This window comes from Poromitra crassiceps, assembly GCF_964638095.1.
Source record: "Poromitra crassiceps genome assembly, chromosome: 8".
NCBI classification, from domain to species: domain Eukaryota; kingdom Metazoa; phylum Chordata; class Actinopteri; order Beryciformes; family Melamphaidae; genus Poromitra; species Poromitra crassiceps.
The window spans coordinates 32983676-33003596 of NC_139629.1; the positions used below are offsets into that span (position 1 = coordinate 32983676).

Here is a 19921-nt window from a genome sequence, read left to right on the forward strand (position 1 = left end):
TCCTCCAACATCACTTCCAGTACCAGGTGGTCTCCCATGATCCAAGGACTAACCACAGCCAAATCTGCTTAGCTTTCCAGACAAGCTATCAATGTAATTCAGGGAGCTATGATGCTGGCTAGATTACCCATCTTTCTCTCTCTTGTTTTTCGTGTGCATTTCTCTGGGACAACTGATGAAACATACAGGAGGTGAACTACTGACAGCTCCAAAAGCGGCAGGAATCCGATTGTAGTGAGTGTACCATGGTTGCTGCAGAGATCTTCAAAGATGGATTGGCAAGAGCAGGGAGGGTGCAGATGGAGGAGTCACCTTGAGGGAGAAGGGGGGAGGAACAGGGAGAGAGAGGGGCAATGCCAGGTTCTTTTATTATCGGGTCATAAGCTTGTGGATATTGAGGCATGCACTTGATAAGCAATGAAGCCAGATTGTGTGATAAAAGACGGGTATGAAGTTGATCATTGTAAATAAAAAAGGATTGTAAAAGAAATACTGGGAAAATGCTGTGCGGAGGGCGTCATTTATACGCCACACAAGACCTCAGCACGTGTCACTTCCTGTGTGTGTCAGTGCCACATAACAGTGGGAGCGTGCTCAGTGTTAACGAAATACACTCAAAGACCGGAGCCGCTGGGAGTCTGCTCTTTCTCTGGGCTGAGGCGCAGGTGGAAATGAAATCATATTGATTTAACTCTCAAAGAAGCAGCGTGACAGATCTATTTTCATGCTCAGAGCTGAGTGCAGTCCATGAGAAGTCCAAGCGGCATTTATTCCACAACAGTGTCAGCGGCACCTCAGGCACCCCCAGGGCCGAGGAGGCAGGGCGGGTTCATTGTAGAATATTTCCTAAATGATGACATGATTTCAAAGATTTTGTAACAGCAAAGCTGTATTTGCTTTGCTTAATAAAATGGTTTCAAATGGATATTTTCTAAAATGGTATTAGGCATTGCTATGTGTTACTGTATTTTCCTAAAACTGAAGAGGATTCGAATTTCCCACATTAATCAACAGTGGCATCTATTGGTGGTCGGGAAACTCATTTATTGACTCGGGAACTTAGGGTTGTCAGCAGGGAATACATGTATGGATGAGGAATTTTGCCTGGAGAAAATGTGATGCAATATGCCAGTTTGGGGGAACTTTCACACTGGAAATTAAGTGTAATTCGACCTTTTGGATAATTACAAACAGGATATTATGGAATAATATTGAATGCTATTTACTGATTAAATAGGGCCTTGTGGAATAGCCACTCAAAGGCTTAAAGGAGCACTTCACCGAAAAACAATGCTGCACATGATCTCACATACCCCCCCAAAAAAATTAAACAGTTTTGAAGACATTCATTTAGTTGAATTGACAATTATCGAGAGTTGATTTGACTTAAGTTGTGGACCAGTTGGGGACTTTAATCTCCCTATCAAATTTGTCAATCTGCTTTATTTTCACCCATAAAGAACTCAAATTATCTTTACCATTTTATCAACGTTGTTGTCATGTCCACAATTTTCTATTTTGTCTAATAAAAAATAGCCTCTATACATTTTGACAAATGTTTGAAATGAACTTGTTTGAGAATTTATTGACTAGGGGGACATATGGTCCTTTTCTTTTCAGAAGGAGGTTTTATAGTGGCTACATACATTTATTCCTATAGGCTACAAATTAATTTACAGTATTTTCTTTTTTGTGGAGGCTTCCCCCCCAGGTGGGAACAACAGTGACATCCATCGGTAGAGTTGTGACAGTGAATACAGACAAACAGGCCATAATATGTAGGAACCTTTCTTTGCCATAGCTGTTTCGACCGGATCTGAACTCTGCAACACAACACGGTTGTTGATTTCCTAAAACACAACTGAAAACAAGGGAGGTTGTTGTTCAGTGTTGGGTGATGTATAAAACATTAGGTCAACGTATCGCAAACGTAACTCAATGTTTGTAAACCACCGCATAAACTTGTTTCGCCGATGCGCGCGTGGTTTAGCATTGGAAATAGTGTTTTTCTGGAGAGATAACGTTACACAGAGTTCAACTTACTTTCTCCCTCTTGCAACTTAGCATAACGTTAAAGCAAAATGTCCGCTTGTTGCGTGGCCGGCTGTAAAAATCGTGATTCCAATACTAGCGAGGTAAACCTTTACGGGATACCATCTGGGTCACAGCCGTTTCAGAGCTACCGGAGGCGTATGTGGATGCAAGCCATCAAACGTGTGAAATGTACAGAGGAAGCATTAGAAAATGTTCGCATATGCGGTGCCCACTTCATATCAGGTGAGAATAGACTGCTCGTTTTCATTTCACCACATAACACAGACATTTGGAGTATCTGTAAGATATGATGTAGCTAGGTCGATGTGATGTACGATAAAGTGTGTGTGTGTGTGTGTGTGTGTGTGTGTGTGTGTGTGTGTGTGTGTGTGTGTGTGTGTGTTTGTTTGTGTGTGTGTGTGTTGCAGGTGAGCCATCTAACAACTTCAGGAGTCCAGATTATGTGCCTACTGTGTTTGCATGCTCTACACAGAGCCAGAGGCCCAGGGCAAAACTGAAAAGGTAAGGAATCTAATCTCTAGAGTCCATGTTCAATATAACATCAATTTTGTCAACTTAGCTATCTTAACGCTTGCAATCTATAGCCATTGTGACAGCAGCTGGCATTGAGATGCATATCACTTATGAGTTATATATTTGATTTAATTTGATTAGATTGCACTTAAAGTTGCAACGTTGTTTGTCTTTTAGTTATCTTCCTACTTCTTTATCTCTGTATATTGACCTGACCGCTACACGAAGACAAATTCCCCGTATGTCCCTTGCATACTGTGGCAATAAAAGTGATGATTCTGAACTTGGGGTTTATTTCATGTTACTTAATGGCTTGTGCACCACTGCAAATCACATACGGTAGTCATGTACACATCTAATAACACAGATGCTTGAAATGCAGGGATGCAAACTAGTCACCTTTTTGATCCCAAAGTAAGGCAGTAATGATTTTGAGTGGTTGTGTGTCTGCCCTGGTATCTGTCATCTTTTTCACTCTCTGTGAGTTTGCATTGCTGGAAATGTGTCTTTGCTAGGTTTCTCCACATCAAACAACTAACTGCAGTTCTCCAAGAATATTCACATTTCTTTTCATGTGCTAAAATGTAAACATACAACAATAGATTCTTGTTCAATGTTGTGTATTTTTTAATGTTAAATTGTAACGTATTAGGTCGATTCATTTCAACAGCCACTGCATAATTATATATTTGTGATAGTTTATCTTTATTCGAAGTTGCTGGGGGCACATTCTTCCTCGTCAGCTTTGACTAGAAACTGTATGTTACACACTTTAAGATTAGATATGATGTTCTCCATTTAATTACTTTTTCACAATTTCTTCTCAGGTTTTGCCCTCCCCCCAAAACAGTCAAGATAAGTCAGTCTCCAGGCCCATCTCAAGTTGAGGTCAGTGAGATCCTCCAACCCTCTGTCCCGTTGGAAACCACTGACCGTGAACCTTCAGAAGTGACACCAGCAGCACCATCACCTTTAACGGTAGCAGGAATGCTCTGTAATTTCTCAAACTAAGATCTTTTCCCTGTGTCAAGAAATGTTTCCTTATTCTATTCAGTATGCATCCCCTTCTCACTCACTCTATCCTTCTGTGTTTGTGTCTGTGTGTTTTCTAGGAAGGAGAAACATCACCTGAAGAGGTTGAGACCGAGACTAAAACGGCGACTTACCAAAAAAGCGAGGACCCCGAATGGACCCCCTACGGTCCGGCAGCAAAAAGGAGACGGTCTCGAGGCCGATCTCGAGTTGATTTCAGTGAGAGTCTCGAATCCTCTGCTCCGATGGAAAACATTGACCTCTCAGAAGAGACACCAACAGCACCATCAGCTTTAACGGTAGCAGTAATGATCTGTTACTCTGCCGTGTGGTTTTACGTTTTAAGAAAGGCCCCGTCTCACATTTAAAATGACAGAGCAGGAATATAATATGCAGGGCGTCCGGATAGTGTAGTGGTAGATTCCCTGCCTACCAAAACGAGGGTCGCAGCTTCGTGTCCCCGTATTACCGGGCGTCCATACAGGCATGATTGGCTGTGTCTGCGGGTGGGAAGCCGGATTGAGGATATGTGTCCTGGTCGCTGCACTAGCGTCTCCTCTGGTCGGTTGGGGCGGAAGGGAACTGGTGGGAATAGCGTGATCCTCCCACGTGCTACCTCCTGCCAGTGATGCGCCCCGCTGTCAGGTGAAAAGAAGCGGCTGGCAACTGCGCATGTGTCGGAGGAAGCATGGTGCTAGTCAATGAAACTAAAAGTCTGAACATTTTAGTCTCATCTTAGTCTGGGAAAAAGTTAGTCGACTAACATTTTTCATCATAGTTTTCCTCGACGAAATTAACACTACATCAGACTAAGATGTTTTCCCTGTCAAGACATTTTTCCTTATTCTATTGAGTTTGCCTCCCCTTCTCTCTCTATCCTTCTGTGTTTGTGTGTTTTCTAGGAAGGAGAAACATCAGCTAACCCTAACCCTAACCCATCAACTGAAGAGGTTGAGACCGAGACCAAATCAGCAACTTGCCAAAAAAGCAAGGACCCCGAATGGACCAGGCCCTACAGCAGTGATTCCCAATCAGGGGTACGTGTAAAATTGGCCAAGTACAATTGGGGAGAAAATGGGGGAAATCAGACAAAAAGGAATATATTATGCAGTCAGCAATATCCTTATCAACACAGAAGTTGTTGGATCAGCGAAAGTATCTGAAGTGGAAGTGATGCCAGCATGGCCCTCCACTTCAACGCTATAGCAAAGAGCTATTATCTCTAGTTTTATATTCTGCAAGAAAGAGAATCTGTCACCGGCATCGTTTGAGCTGACAAGATGTAACAGTATTCACTAAGTAGTCTGTCCATTTCTCTGCCAAGACACAAGTCATCAAACTAAGATCTTTCCCCTGTGTCAAGACATTTTTCCTTGTTCTATTGAGTTTGCCTGCCCTTCTCACTCACTCTATCCTGCTGTGTCTGTGTGTTTTCTAGGAAGGAGAAACATCACCTGAAGAGGTTGAGACCGAGACTAAAACGGCAACAAGCAAGGACCCCGAATGGACCCCCTACAGTCCGGCAGCAAAAAGGAGACGGTCCCGAGGCCGATCTCGAGTTGATTTCAGTGAGAGTCTCGAATCCTCTGCTCCAATGGAAACCATTGACCGCTCAGAAGAGACACCAACAGCACCATCAGCTTTAACGGTAGCAGTAATGATCTGTTACTCTGCCGTGTGGTTTTACCTCTTGAGAAAGGCCCTGTCTCACATTTTGAAAAGACAGAGCAGGAATATAATATGCAGTCAGCAATATCCTTATCATCACAGAAGGTGTTGGATCAGCGAAAGTATCTGAAGTGGAAGTGATGCCAGCATGGCCCTCCACTTCAACGCTATAGCAAAGAGCTATTATCTATAGTTTTATATTCTGCAAGAAAGAGAATGTGTCACCGGCATCGTTTGAGCTGGCGAGATGTAACAGTATTCACTAAGTAGTCTGCCATTTCTCTGCCAAGGCACAAGTCATCAAACTAAGATCTTTTCCGTGTCAAGACATTTTTCCTTATTTTTTTTAGGTTTAGGTTTTAGGTTTTATTTATTCTATTGAGTTTGCCTCCCCTTCTCACTCTATCCTTCTGTGTGTTTGTGTGTTTTCTAGGAAGGAGAAGCATCGACTCAAGAGGTCGAGACCGGAACTAAAACGGCAGCTTACCAAACAAGCGGGAAACCAAAGATGTCATCCAAACAAAAGATAGCTTTGCCGCCCTCCATGGCGCCAGCAGGCGTTCCAAAACCGTACGAAAGGAGTCCGGCTGTGGCCCTCGAGCCGCGGCCCTTTACCTGCAACCAGTGCGGCCTGTCTTTCAGTAGGAACATCGACCTCAGGCATCATCTAGTCCTCCACATCAAAGAGGACATCGAGGACATGTCGTCGGAAGACGAGGCCGGGCCCTCTGTCACCGCACCTTCAAATACGAGCGATGATTCGACGTCGGAAACCGACGTGTCGTCCGAGGAGGAGCTGACGACTGACGAGCTGACTGACGAGAGCGACGACGCTGCTGCACCCACACTGACACCTGCTGCCCAGACTGTCTCGACCTCATCCCCGAATGCCGGACATCCACGACCCCACACCACCGAGCCCCGGGCTACGTTACCTTACACTTCACTACGACCCCACGCCACAGAGCCCCGGGCTACATTACCTTACACTTCACTACCGCTGTTTTCGCCCAAATATCTCACATCGGCATTACTCGAGGTTAAAAGGAATTATATATTTCGGGAAGCGAGTGGCGTTGAGGAGAAAACGTATCGGAAACGCTATATTGATCCCCTTAGGGAGGGGAAGAAGGAGGAAAAGGAGGATGAGAAGGTTGAGCAAAATCATGGGCGAAAGAAGAATCAAGGGAAAACAACTGCTTATGACATAGAGCTTGTGCTGTGACCTCAACGGTTGGGGGAATATTTGAAAATAAATTTGCACCCTCACCTTCTAGCCTCAAAAATCAAAAATAGTTTCTTGAACGACGACAAGAACGGCTGCTAACAAACCTACGCCCCCTTTTGTCAAGTTACCGGAAATTATGCTCTCCCCGCATCATCCACCGTAACGAAACGGCGAATCACTTTCGAAACACCACGGGAGCTTTTTAAAACATCGAAAACGGATGTCCCCGAGCAACTTTGCGTTATTTGATGATGCCGTTATTTATCCGTTTACAAGCACACGACTTCTGCATGTCACCGCCCCTCTGCAGGAGGGTCGCCCTAAAGACCTCTGCAAAAGGGTCGCCCTAAAGACTTGGTTCTGCGACGCAGGCTTTTTTTTTTTTAACTGTCAAATCATTTCCACCCAGTTTTTTTTAACCATGATGGTTCTCAGTCTCTAGTTGAGCGATGCAGATAAGAGACTGAGAACTGAGTCTGCCTCCACCTTAATATTCCATAGAGGCGCTGCTGTGTGTCAGCTTTTGATCACAAAGCTATTAAGCTGTTCTCTCTTGCACATCAGTGTGCTTGGTAAATCCCAAGAGAACTACGCCCGGAGCAGATCGCACTCACTTGGACAGCACAGCAGTCTTTTTTTTTAGTATGCCGTGCCTTTTGCCTGATGATATGAAGTGGTAGCATGTTTACTGTTTCTATGATACATGTCTACTGTAAATGTAGAGCTACACACTTCTCCACGTTTCAACACTACTTTATTTGCAACTCACTACATTCCTCAGAAATAAGGGGTTGAACTTGTTGTGCTGCTGTTTTTATATAGTGCCTTAACTGGTATCTTATTTCTGGGGTTGACTCGACTATCACTTTTGAAGTATTGAGGTGGAATGTATTTCTGGCTATATTCTGTACTGTACTGGCAGTTTGTCGGTTGATGCTGTGGACAAATGCACAGCGTTATAGACTGGAAGTGGATGTTAATATGATTACAGCAATATCTCTGAAAGGTTACTGGATTCAATTTTCCTAACTACCTCGACTACAGCTACCTCAAGCCGCAGAGACAATTATTTTATATATATTTATATAGTATGAATATATTTCTACAGAATGTACACCAATCGTAGATATTTTACTGAAGCGCTGTGGCACTCAATGTGTTAAAACAGCTTTTTAGTCATTGAAGATGGTACATTGACTTGCAACAGGGAGAATGTCACCTCTTGGTCACACACATTGACTGTAAATATAGGTCACACACACGACACAACACTGCCCTCCAAAGGCCTTCAGACAGACCTTTTTACTTGGTGTTGTCTGAATGTCAAACAACAATATCAGACTATCCAGGAATTGAACGAAAAGCATGTCAACTAAGGGGGGCTTTGTCTGAGGGGAGGCTCAAAGTCTCAGACTTTGAAAACTCCTGCTGTAGGCTAGTGTAGATTAATTGGTAGCCTACCTCTCACTTTCGCGTGCGAGCTAGTACTAGCTAGGCTAGCACACCACGCAAAGCGTGCGAGGCATGCTAGTCTAGAGAATATTTCTAGTGATTAATTTCAAGGGCAAATTAATAAAATATATTATTTCCTGTTCATAGCAACATCTCTGTCAAATTAATCATGCGAACAGAAGCCATTCTCACGTCTTTTTCTGACCTGCACTATGTCTTCGCTGTACACAGCTTATTGGTCCAAAGATAGGCGGGCCGTGTCGATTGTCACTCTACGCAATTGGTCGTTGATTGGCCGGCGTAGACGGACCCACGCAGCTGATTGGCTGATATTTCCTTCGCATGGCTGCATCCGTGATAGACAGAAGCGAGTGGTGCTGATGCTGTGACAATGGGAGTCATGATCCAGATAAGCATCATCTGGACCGAGCGTGCCTGAAACACGGAGGCAGCGAACCCGGTGTCATTCACTGTGAGGGACGGATAAGCAGCCAGCTAAGAGGAGCCTGCAGCTGCTGTCTGGAGGGGGTAAGCCAGCCTTTCCCCTGGAAAAGATAAAAGTGAAATGCCTGAGGTAGAGATAGCTGTTTCTAACGCGGGGGGTAGCGCGTTAGTTCCAAGCAAGAGTGTTAGTAGTAGTAGTACAGCACGATGGTAAATCCCGCTAACGAGGTTACAGAAGGTTAGCAGCGAATCGCAGTGTCAATCACATTTCGCACATATTCTCTGTGTTAAGTTAAGTTGCGTATATGAGCAGCGGTTGTAGGAGGAAGGAATGTGAGTCGACTCATCCCGGCGGGGTCGACTGCATTGCGGGGATGGCATGCCTTGCAGAATAGCACATGTGCATAATATTCACCACACTGTGCCTACCCAGTAAATACATAAGCTTTCAATATGTCACTACAGCGGTCGATAGGGCAGCAGGCTATTGTACCGTGGCGTGTGTGCCTGTTTGTCTCTCAGATTTCATTCTAACAGTGTAAAGTGTAAATCTAAAATAAATAAATAATAGAAATCTGAAACTGTTTTACCCACCATCATTATCATCATCACCATTAGGCTTTACTGAGCCCTGACAGCTATTGCATAGATTTGCACAGATTTGTAGTCATTTTTGTAGTGCATTGCTGTGCTATGTATGCTGGGATTTGAAGTTTTGCTTGTGAGTGAGTGAGTGAGTGAGTGAGTGAGTGAATGAGTGAAAGTATGGATGCCTGAGTCTGTGCATGTGTGTGTGTGTGCATAAATGTGCTAGATATGCTGACACCGTGGCTACAGATGCCCTCTCCCTCCACGTTAACCTTGCAACGTTTGCCTCCTCTGCTTCTGACGTGTAGTGATGGGAGGCTTCAGCCGGCAGGAGTTCTTCCAGGAGCTCGCCCATGGCTGCCTGCTGCCCACCGCCCAGCAGGGCCTGGAGCAGGTGTGGCAGCTGCTGCTCATCTGCCTGCTGTGTCGGCTCCTCTGGATGTTGGGTGAGAGAGTCATTTGTGTTGCAGTGTTGCCCGCTTCATAATCAATAGTATGACTGTTTTCTAGCCTTTGTTTCTTTATCCCGCTATACGTCAGGCCTCCCGGCTTTTGTGAAACACCTGAGCACGGTGGCGGGAGGTTTCTACGCCCTCTACCTGTTCTTCGAGCTCCACATGATCTGGGTGGTCCTTCTCAGCCTCCTCTGCTACCTCATCCTCTTCCTGTGCCGTCACTCCGGCATCCGGGGCACCTTCCTCTCCATCACTGTGCTCATCTACCTGCTGCTGGGGTAAGACGCTGCTCCTCTGATACATGTACCACACACGGCCCTGTCTGCTGCTGGGGTAAGACGCTGCTCCTCTGATACATGTACCACACGTCACGTCTCTGCTTAAAGTGAAGCCTTTTTTCCCCCTCCCATTTTCTCCCCAATTGTACTTGGCCAATTGCCCCTGCTGTCCCAGGCATTGCTCCACCCCCTCTGCCAATCTGGGGAGAGTTGTAGACTAGCGCATGCTTCCTCCGACACACGTGCAGTCGCCTGCCGCTTCTTTTCACCTGACAGCGAGAAGTTTCACCGGCAGGAAGTAGCGTGTTGGAGGATCACGATATTCTGCCCAGTTCCCCTCCCCCCCCCCCCCTCCGAACAGGCGCCCCCGACCGACCAGAGGAGGCGCTAGTGCAGCGACAAGGACTCATACCCCACCGACTTCCCGCCCGCAGACACGGCCAATAGACCCATCTCACGGGGGCCATTTTGTGTCGAAAGGGCAGGGCAAACACAGGTGCAAGCAAAACACTAATGAGGGTTTCCAACTCCCATGATTGGAATGTGGAAACCCTCATTAGTGTTTTGCTTGCACCTGTGTTTACCCTGCCTTTTCGACACAAAATGGCCCCCGTGAGATGGGTCTATTGTGTCTGTAGGAACATCTGACCGAGTCGGCGGTACCGCTACCAGGAATTGAACCTGGGTCTCCGCGGTCGGTAGGCGAGTGCGTTTTACCTCAACGCTACCCAGACGCCCCCAAAGTGAAGGCTTTGGATGAAGCACAGTTCAAACTAAGTCAGTGCTGCTGCTGTGGTTTTTAAAAACGTTGAACTTGAGGTGTGGATCACATCAAAACAGAGACTGTTCTTGTCTTCATTTTCTCAGAGAGCTGCACATGATGGACACTACCACCTGGCACAAGATGAGAGGTACATTAGCCTTCTTTTTTGCGGGGGGAAATAACAAAATGATGCATTGAGTTCAGATAAAAGCAGCAAATGTCATTTCTCTTGATATCTCTTCCAGCGATGATAATCATTTAATCTTGGATTAAGCGTGGCTGCTGTTGTCCAGGTTCACAGATGGTGGTGGCCATGAAGGCGATCTCTCTGGGCTTCGATTTGGACAGAGGTGTGGTGACCAGCGTGCCCTCGCCCGTCGAGTTTATGGGCTATATTTACTTCGTGGGCACAGTCATCTTTGGGCCGTGGATCAGTTTCAACAGCTACAAAGATTCTCTAGAAGGCCGTAAGCTGGTAAGATCCATATCTCTGAGTATGCGGAAAGGTGGGGGGGGTGAGGAGGATTATTCCACAGAAATATCCCGAGACGAGCTGCTAACTGTTGAAAACCTTTGCTTCTTCCTCATCAGAGCTTCTCGTGGTTTTTTAAAGTCTCCATCACCTGGGTGAAGAGCCAGATCTGCCTTGTTATTTCCAACTGTGTGGCACCCTACCTCTTTCCCTATTTCATACCTGTCTATGGAGACAAGCTGCTACGAAGGTGAGCGGATCGTGTACTGAGTCAAGATTCAATACTTTATTGCCATATTTAAAACAGATTTATTAAAAAAAAAACATTGGCACAGAAACTAGACGTTTCTGTGTTACCATCATCAGTAATGAAACGTCTTGTTTCTACCCTTTTTTTTTGTTGTGTTTAAAAAAAATCCCTTTTAAACTTTCTATCACCTGGATGTTTGAAAATTAACTTGCACAGGGTGATTGCCGTATCAACCGAGTCGATTGGAATTTGTCTTAGCGAGCTGACTTAAACACGTAAAACATAGAACCACTCACTTATAAACACATACTACATAAAAAAAATAAAGTATAAAACAGATAGATACCATCCAAGCCATAAAATAATCACAAAAGCCTAAAACAAATGTGTAGAATCAAATCAACTCCAACACGTAAGAACACCTTGTGTAAAACACTAGCACCTGTATGGGAATTAGCAGCAACATCGAACGCCCCACTAGATAAAGTGCTTCAAATGCATAAGTGCATCATAAAAAGCTAGTGAGCGGCGAGCAGTGCTACGATCAGAGTGTGAAGGAGGTGGACAGCTTCAGCATAATGTGCTATTCTGGAATCTGGATGTTCTGCTCTTAAGACTTTGAAGTATTTTTTGGAGAAGGCTGAAAAGGTTGTTCGCTGAGTGATAGGGTCATTCCCTATAGATTTCCGCTAGGGGTGGGACGTGGGAGATCGCATCCGATAATCCTGGATGCAGTAAGTAAGTAGTACCACTTTGTCCAACTGTATCCTGTCCTCAGCTGACATGTTGCCAAGCCACACAGTCATTGCGTAGGTACGGAGGACCATACCATTCATGGATATACCGCATGATCTCAGTTGTCTTAAAAAAGACAAGTCTCCGGTGTGCTTTCTTGAGAATAGTAGTGGTTGGTTATCCCTCCATACTCGTGCTGAAACCACTCACATTTCCTGGTTATTATTTAGTCTTGGATTACTTATGACTTGTCTGTGTTCTTCTACCTACGACATAAAGAAAAGAAGAAAAAGAAAAGAAAAACGACGACACGGTGGCTCAGTGGTTAGTACTGTTGCCTCACAGCAAGAAGGTCCCGGGTTCGAACCCCGGTCCGTCCCAGGTCCTTTCTGTGTGGAGTTTGCATGTTCTCCCCGTGTTCGTGTGGGTTTTCTCCGGGTGCTCCGGTTTCCTCCCACCACCTAAAGACATGTATGTTAGGGTTAATACTCCTGCCAGTGCCCCTGACCAAGGCACTGGCAAAAAGACCTGGAGTTGGTCCCCGGGCGCTGCACTGCGGCTGCCCACTGCTCCTAGTTCTAGTTCTAGTAGAGGATGGGTCAAATGCAGAGGAATAATTACCCCATGGGGATAAATAAAGGATAACTTAACTTAACTTAACTTATGCTTTGTTCACAGCAAAAAGAGGAGGAAGATCAGGTAATTAATTATTATTATCATGACATATTTGGTCCTGTTCAATGCATGCTCACTTCCTGTTTACCTGCAGTGACACACCCTCGCCAGCATGCCTGCACCCACAACACCACCACCCCCCCCTCCCTCACTTTGCATCCACATCTATACCTGGACACCAGTCTCACCCTCTCATTCACCACCATTGTTTCACCATCTTGGAAAGCGTGGGGAGATATAATTAAATTGCATGTCAAGTTTAAAAAAAATAAGCATTTGTATAAATTCATTGTAATCGCTGTTAAATTAACTGTTCCAACTTCTCTCTTCTGTCCACTCGCTTCTCAGAGGTTCTGTGGCAAGGTACGTCTCTCAAACATCTGGTGGTGTTGATTTGTTGATTGGTGTTGAGATTTGAATGTAATGTAACTGCTTCTCTTTTGATCTTAGGTGGCTGCTGGCTTATGAGAATGCAGTCTCTTTCCACTTCAGCAATTACTTTGTTGGTTATTTGAGCGAAACCACGGCTACTCTGGCTGGAGCGGGCTTCACCGAGGAGAAAGATAACCTCAAATGGTCAGAGTTAAATGCTGCAACCATATAAAAGTCTCATTATTCAGATGCTGATAAACAGGCCATCCTTACCTGGTGTCTTGTGTTTGGCAGGGATATGACTGTAGCCAAGCCGCTGGATGTCGAGCTGCCCAGGTCCATGGTGGAGGTGGTGACATCATGGAATCTGCCCATGTCTCGCTTTCTCCACACCTGTGAGTTATCATGTTAACGTTGATGCCTTATGGGCAGTGCTTCTCAAAGCGGGGGTCCGGGGCACCCTAGGGCCTCGAGGGAGTTCCAGGGGGTCCCCAGCAAAAAGGTTAATCATTTATTTTCACAAGAATTCCAACCATAAGTAAGACAATTACAGAATGTAGGACTATTTTGGTCATGGGTTTCATACACTTTCTGTAGATGTAAACATCGAAAAGCTCAAATCTTATCAGGTGGAGGATCCTGGGACAAAATCTTATCAAATTGGGGGTCCGTGGTCTAATTTATGTCAGTTTAGGGGTCCTTGATGTGAAAAAGTTTGAGAACCACCACCTTATGGCAGCAGCTGTTTTTGCTTTTCTCTGCCATTCTGAACGGGATGACAATGAACGGATGCTCTCATTTTCGCAGATGTTTTTAAGAGCGCTCTGAAATTCGGAACGTTCTCTGCGATCCTGGTCACGTACGCAGCCAGCTCCCTCCTGCATGTGAGTACCACCACCACGTCTGAAGTCGTAGCCAAGCAGGCGTCACAGCTCCTCTGTAGCATCACAGCTCCTCTGTAGTATCACATCTCCTAGCATCACAGCTCCTCTGTATTCTTGTCTGTGTCAATGAGTGAATGAGTGGATTTCTCTGTCTCTAACTCTTGCAGGGTTTGAGTTTCCATCTGGGTGCTGTGCTCATATCTCTGGGGTTCATCACGTACATTGAGCACGGTAAGAATCTTGCCTATACTGTAATGTGCTCTCTTTTCCAAATGGGAAGCGGTCCGTTTAGAGACGGTGCTTAGCTTTGCAGTAATGGTTAATTGTACCCAGTATTGTAATTCTGTTTCTGTTCACTACAGTGCTGTCATTTGACCTCTTCTCTCATTTGATGATGGTGTTCTGTGTTTCAGTGCTGCGGAAGAGGCTTGCCGCCATTTTTAACGCATGTATCCTGTCAAAGAGATGTCAGCCAAACTGCACTCACCAGAACAAAAGGGTACTTTGCGACACTCTCTTATTTTCTGTTTTGAGATCAGGTTGTTTATTGCCATTCATGTAGCATTAGCGGTGGGTTTCTCAGTGCTCTTTGTATGAGTATTACCAGAGACTCAAACCAGACATTCCAATCTCTTGGAAAGTATTTCTTCACGTTTTTTATATCGTTTCAGATTTTTGGATTCATTTCAGTCCCTTTTCACAGTCTAGTTTTTCTCTTTATTTCAGCTTACAACAATGTTTTTTAACATATTTTTTTTAAATTATTATTAGTTATAGTTTAATAACCTTGCTTATAGGCAAATCAATGTGACTATCGCATAAAAACAATAAAGCAAAAAGTGAATGAATGAATGGTTTATTTTCGGTCATAGGTTATAATGAACCACAAACAAAATGTAACAATTTGTGTGAATATACAGCAAGAGAACAGCATCATACATGTACATATCAGACCATTTCACACAAATACAATTTATACAATCAATGACCGAAAAAAGGAATAGGCTGAAGCCAAGGCTTATTTTTTTGCCTATCCTGTAAAGTCTAACGTCTAAAGATGCTGTGTAAGATTTACTAGATGAATAGATTCAAATCGATGTATTGTGAAATAATTGAGGCGTCAGATTCTAATGCCTGCAGGAAAAGATAAAAAAAAAACCACATCTGCTGCAGTTAAAGAACAGGATTCTGCCCCCGGTGGTCTGCCGTGTGCTGCTGTCAAGCGATGCATTTTGGGAGTTCTCTGGCACGATGCCCAGCAAAAAACCTTATGTTGGATTGGTTACCCATCAAGAGCAGCAGGGAGGGGATATAATGAATCATGCCAATTGGAGGCAGCACACACACAGGCACTGTTCAACATTGTGCTGATAGTTGTTATCACAATTCATATTAGACCATGATATATTTAGAGAACATTCCGCAGAGGTTACTGTGAAAAGGAAATGTGTGGAAAACTGCCTGAAGTTATGATTGATGAAGTTCTGAAATGATCTGACATTCTTGCAGAATTTTATTTTGTTTTGTTTTGATGTTGCAGTCTTGTGAATATAAATAGAACTTTGCGTTTTGTTCCTACAAAAATGCCTGTCGCCGCCCCCTGCAGGTGCTATGGGTGTATATGATTAATACCGCATTCAGCGCCTTGGCAGTCCTCCACCTGACATACCTGGGCTCGGTGTTCAACTCCAGCGTGGACTACATGGACGAGGATGAGGTGAGGCCACGGCACGTCTCCGAGATGATTGTGTGTGTACGTGACGATGTTGATGTGCACACTGCACTCGCATACAGTTCTGGGTATTGTTTAAAAATTTACGATACCAGCACCAAAAGCAGTAGGCTAAAGTGATACTTTTTGGTGGCATCCTTGCACACTGAATAACCAACTCCATCACATACACCGCACCCGACTTCACAAATGTACAATTATCGAATATCGATATCAAGACTTGTAACGTAGCATAATCATATATATTTATATATAGGCTATATAAGAAATGTATCATGAAATACTGCATTGCAGTGAGGTGAGGCAGGTCCTAAACCTGTTGGTAGCCGATACATCATGTTGTGTGCTCATCTTATTTATTGTTATGTCTTGAATCGATTGATTGATGCCTGAGCTCCCTAGTTTTGCCGGATACTTTATTGGCCAGACAAACTCTGTATTTTGTGTAACGTCGCACTTAGCTGTTGTATCCTGTGTGTATGTACTGTATATGTTTATGTTTTTATGGCTGCAGTGTGGGAGTAAGCCCAAGACAAATTTCCCATGCGTGGGACAATAAAGTTAATCTTAATCTTAATCTTCACCACCACAGACTGTATGTGTTTGTGTTATTATAACCACTGGTTATAACTGCTACGATAGTGGGCCAATCACACGCATTCAATCGAAGAATGCTTGGGGTGATTGGCTGCGAGCAAAACCATACAAATAGTCTTGTCTCTCTGTGTACAAAAAGGATCGAACCGTTTGACCGGAGAAAGTTTTGATACTACTGTATTTCGGAGTACCGAATCCGAGTTCACAGTATAGTATATGACAGCAAAATGCTATGTAAGAAGAACGTAACCGCAGCGGGGGGTATTTTTAGATGAGTGTCATTGAACTTACATGTGTATCGTCGCCCCCTACAGGACGATGTGACCCACCATACCATTCAGAAGTGGTCCGAGCTGAGCTGGACCAGCCACTGGGTCACGTTTGGATGCTGGGTATTGTACCGCCTCATTCTCTGATGATGAGAGAGAGAGAGAGAGAGAGAGAGAGAGAGAGAGAGAGAGAGAGAGAGAGAGAGAGAGAGAGAGAGAGAGAGAGAGAGAGAGAGAGAGAGAGAGAGAGAGAGAGAGAGAGAGAGAGGAGAGAGAGAGAGAGAGAGAGAGAGAGAGAGAGAGAGAGAGAGAGAGAGAGAGAGAGAGAGAGAGAGAGAGAGAGAGAGAGAGAGATGAGAGAGAGAGAGAGAGAGAGGCTATGGCTGGTTGTCCACTCCTGCACTGTGAACTGATCACACACCGGACTGAAGAGAACACAATCAACCTATATTCAGTACAGTAAACCAACACGTCAGCACCGACAGGCAGTGCTTGCTCCGTTGGCTTTTATGTATTATTATAACCCGCTGGAGACTATTTTTGATACACGTCGTGAAAGGACAGCCCCGCCCCCTCCCTCCCTCGGTTCCTCCGTATCGCACCCTTTTATCTGAGCCGCAGCTTGTCAGCCGCCTCATGTTGTGACAGCAGCGTCTGATGTCTCACTGCGAGTCGCAATCAATACACATCAGCATGGTGGCGATCGGCTGCTCCTCCTTTCTCCGGACAGGTCCTAGAGCCCATTTATCTAGCCTTCGGGAAATCAACCGGTGAAGATGCCCTTCAGGTCTGGTCTTCCTTCACCTCGAGGGTTTTTACAATCATCTCTAACACGACTTATCTCTTGAGCATGTGTAAGGAAACAAAGAGTATACTTTTGAATGGAAAGAGGCAAAAGAGCACAGATTATGGATATAGGGCTGCAATTTTATTGTTGCCAGTAATGATTTCCCTTTTTGTGAATTTGAGATCAAGAAAATGAATCGATTACGGTACTCTTTATGGATGGATTTAATGATAGAATTTCACATTTGGTGTTTGTATTTTTGATTTGTGTTTATTTTGATCATTTTCCCTTAACATCCCTTGATTCCTTAGAGATGATCTTATTTGTATTTGTGAACACTCATACACACAAAATAAACGTTTATAATCAGGGTATTCAAGATGCCATTCACCATGATATTGAATATTTATCCGCAAGGGTTCAGGATTGTATTTTGATTATTATTCTGATATTACACTGCTGCTTTTAATCATATGCTTTTATGTCATTCATGATTACTTGATGAAAGAACTCACCCATGAGCTTCTGTGTATCAGACAGTGTTCAGTTTTGTGTTATCTTGTGTTGTCTTTTTTTTTCTTCCAAAAGCTGTAGCCATGTAGCGTTCTACATTACTCAGCCTGAATGATCTTTCATGCCTGAGCACAAGTGCTCAGTCTCAGTTGACCTAATTCCACAAAATCTCCCCAGTATTTGAAATATTGAACTAATTTTTCACTTTGAGCAAACCTTTTCTCCCTATAAATGTGAAGCCACTGAAACACCTGTGATCTTGTTTTTTATATTAAAATTTTTACATGAAACCTGGATGGTAGTTTTTGTTTAATCTAAAGTGGGAAACATAATACCAAGTACTGTTTTGCAAAGTGTGAAACATTAAGATATCCGGTCAAAGCACAAGTCAAATTCACTGGACTGCTGTAAGAAATAGTCATTTATTTGAATATTTATTTACAAGAAGATTGTATGGGCTGTTAAACAGCCAATCTTGGTATGGAGTTTCGCGAAAGAGGGTTGAGTTGGGGAAGGTCTGTACAAAGCTATCAGTCTTCAGGTTTTTTTTGCTTAAAGCATTGGACTGGGTCGACCTTGTGTCCCGTTTTCCGAGCGTCCGACAGGCCCGAGCAGGCGATGTGGGGAGGGGGACAGAGGAGCAGAGGAGAGCCGAAAGGGAGCAGAGTTTGGACCACAGATGGTGATGGATGGAGACGGAGATGATCAGGTTCACTTTCTGCCTCTGGTGCCACACAGCCGCCCTATCTGCAGGCCTGGTGGGGAGGAGGGGGGGGGCTCAGCCCTGCCTGCCCCGTGTACTCCCATGCTTACGGCGGCAGGACCCCAGCAGTGTCTCCAAAGCCATCTTCACAAATGCCTGGAAGTTATTGCTTCTCTCCCTTCGGCTGTCCTGCTTGGGATGAAAAAGACAGATACCTTCACTGGGGACACACAGCAATCACAGTGCCTATTTCCCTTCCACCATATTATGGTGCAAGTTGAGTGGTTCTCAGAGTCCCAACATATTTACATTCTGTGGTATTTTTTTATTTTTTATTTTTTTATAGGAAAGTGTAGTCTCCACACATTTGATTCGTCTGGTTAAAAAAAGCATTCCTCTCACAAAAGGTCAAGAAATTCATGTAAATGCTTACCTCCTTGCTTCTTGTTATCATCTCCTTTCTGATCAACTTTCTTCGGCTGCTCCTTAGGACTCTGAGGTTGCTGTGAAATGAAAACAAAGGAAAATGAACAGAATCAACAAACAAACAAACAAATTGAAATTAAAGATTGAGTGAAACCAAATGCTAATGCTTTTGAAAAAGTGCAAGAACCATTTTCCTACCTTGGTAGCTGACTTCTTGTCCGATTTATTACCTGAAAATAGTGGAAAAATGCAGACTTATTAGGCTATGTGTCAATCTTTTGGACTCAAACTTTTCTTCCATTTTAACCGTTTCCAAATTAATTCTCCATATATTTGTAAAGTTTTAACAGCTAGGTGGTGTGTGGGATACAAATAAACAAAACAAAAATACTTTGTGGAAATCAATGTTTATTCTTCCACATTACCTTTTGTTCCTGGCATTTTGGCTGTGCTCCAAACTCCGTGCTGCCTTGAAAATGCAGTGTTTAACGTGCTGTTCAACTCGCTCATTTATGGCCAGCGGTTGTGAATGGGGCCGTCAGTGGGGCCCCTTCGAGAAAGAGCATGGTGAACAAGCAAAGAGCCCCGTCAGCTGAGCAGCAGAGCCCCACAGTCCCACGGGCCTTTTGCTGAGCCAGGCAAAAAACCTCAGCGCTGACCTTATAATACCACCATTGTGAACCCACTGGAACCGTACGTGCGCTCACCTATTGTCCATCTGACAAGACAACGTTTTCATCACGCTATTGATGCCGTTAATGGCATAATGGCTTATAGGTGATGGATGATGTATTATATTTCAAATTTGTTCTACTATAGGGTCAGGTGTTCCCAAATCTCTTCATGTCAAGGGTCCAAATTAAACCATGGACCATAAACTGATATGATTTTGTCCTCAGAAACCCCATCTGACAAAGGATTTTGGGTTTGATATGACTTCATTCAGGATTTCACAATTGTCTGCAGTGCTGTAGGGGTGGAGGTTAATAGCAGAGCCTGCAAAACCAATGAATCCAAAATCATTGATTGA

At 44.2% G+C, this 19921-nt stretch overlaps 1 protein-coding gene and 1 long non-coding RNA gene across 2 annotated transcripts; both read left to right on the forward strand.

Annotated features, from left to right (window-relative positions):
* Nucleotides 1-2167: 2167 nt before the first annotated feature.
* On the forward strand, nt 2168-3527 carry LOC310781081. Its single transcript, XR_014552949.1, has 3 exons — nt 2168-2277; nt 2463-2556; nt 3396-3527. It is a non-coding gene; the product is annotated as an uncharacterized lncRNA (long non-coding RNA).
* Nucleotides 3528-8373: 4846 nt separating this feature from the next.
* Nucleotides 8374-16638, forward strand: LOC310781077 (protein-serine O-palmitoleoyltransferase porcupine-like). The gene is made up of 15 exons (XM_083641619.1): nt 8374-8476; nt 9289-9426; nt 9521-9713; nt 10581-10624; nt 10770-10951; nt 11068-11198; nt 12612-12632; nt 12957-12971; nt 13059-13184; nt 13275-13375; nt 13788-13864; nt 14032-14095; nt 14278-14363; nt 15471-15581; nt 16508-16638. Exons 2-15 carry the CDS (start codon nt 9291-9293, stop codon nt 16607-16609), a joined length of 1389 nt encoding a protein of 462 aa, XP_083497745.1. The 5' UTR covers nt 8374-8476; nt 9289-9290; the 3' UTR covers nt 16610-16638.
* Nucleotides 16639-19921: the final 3283 nt, after the last annotated feature.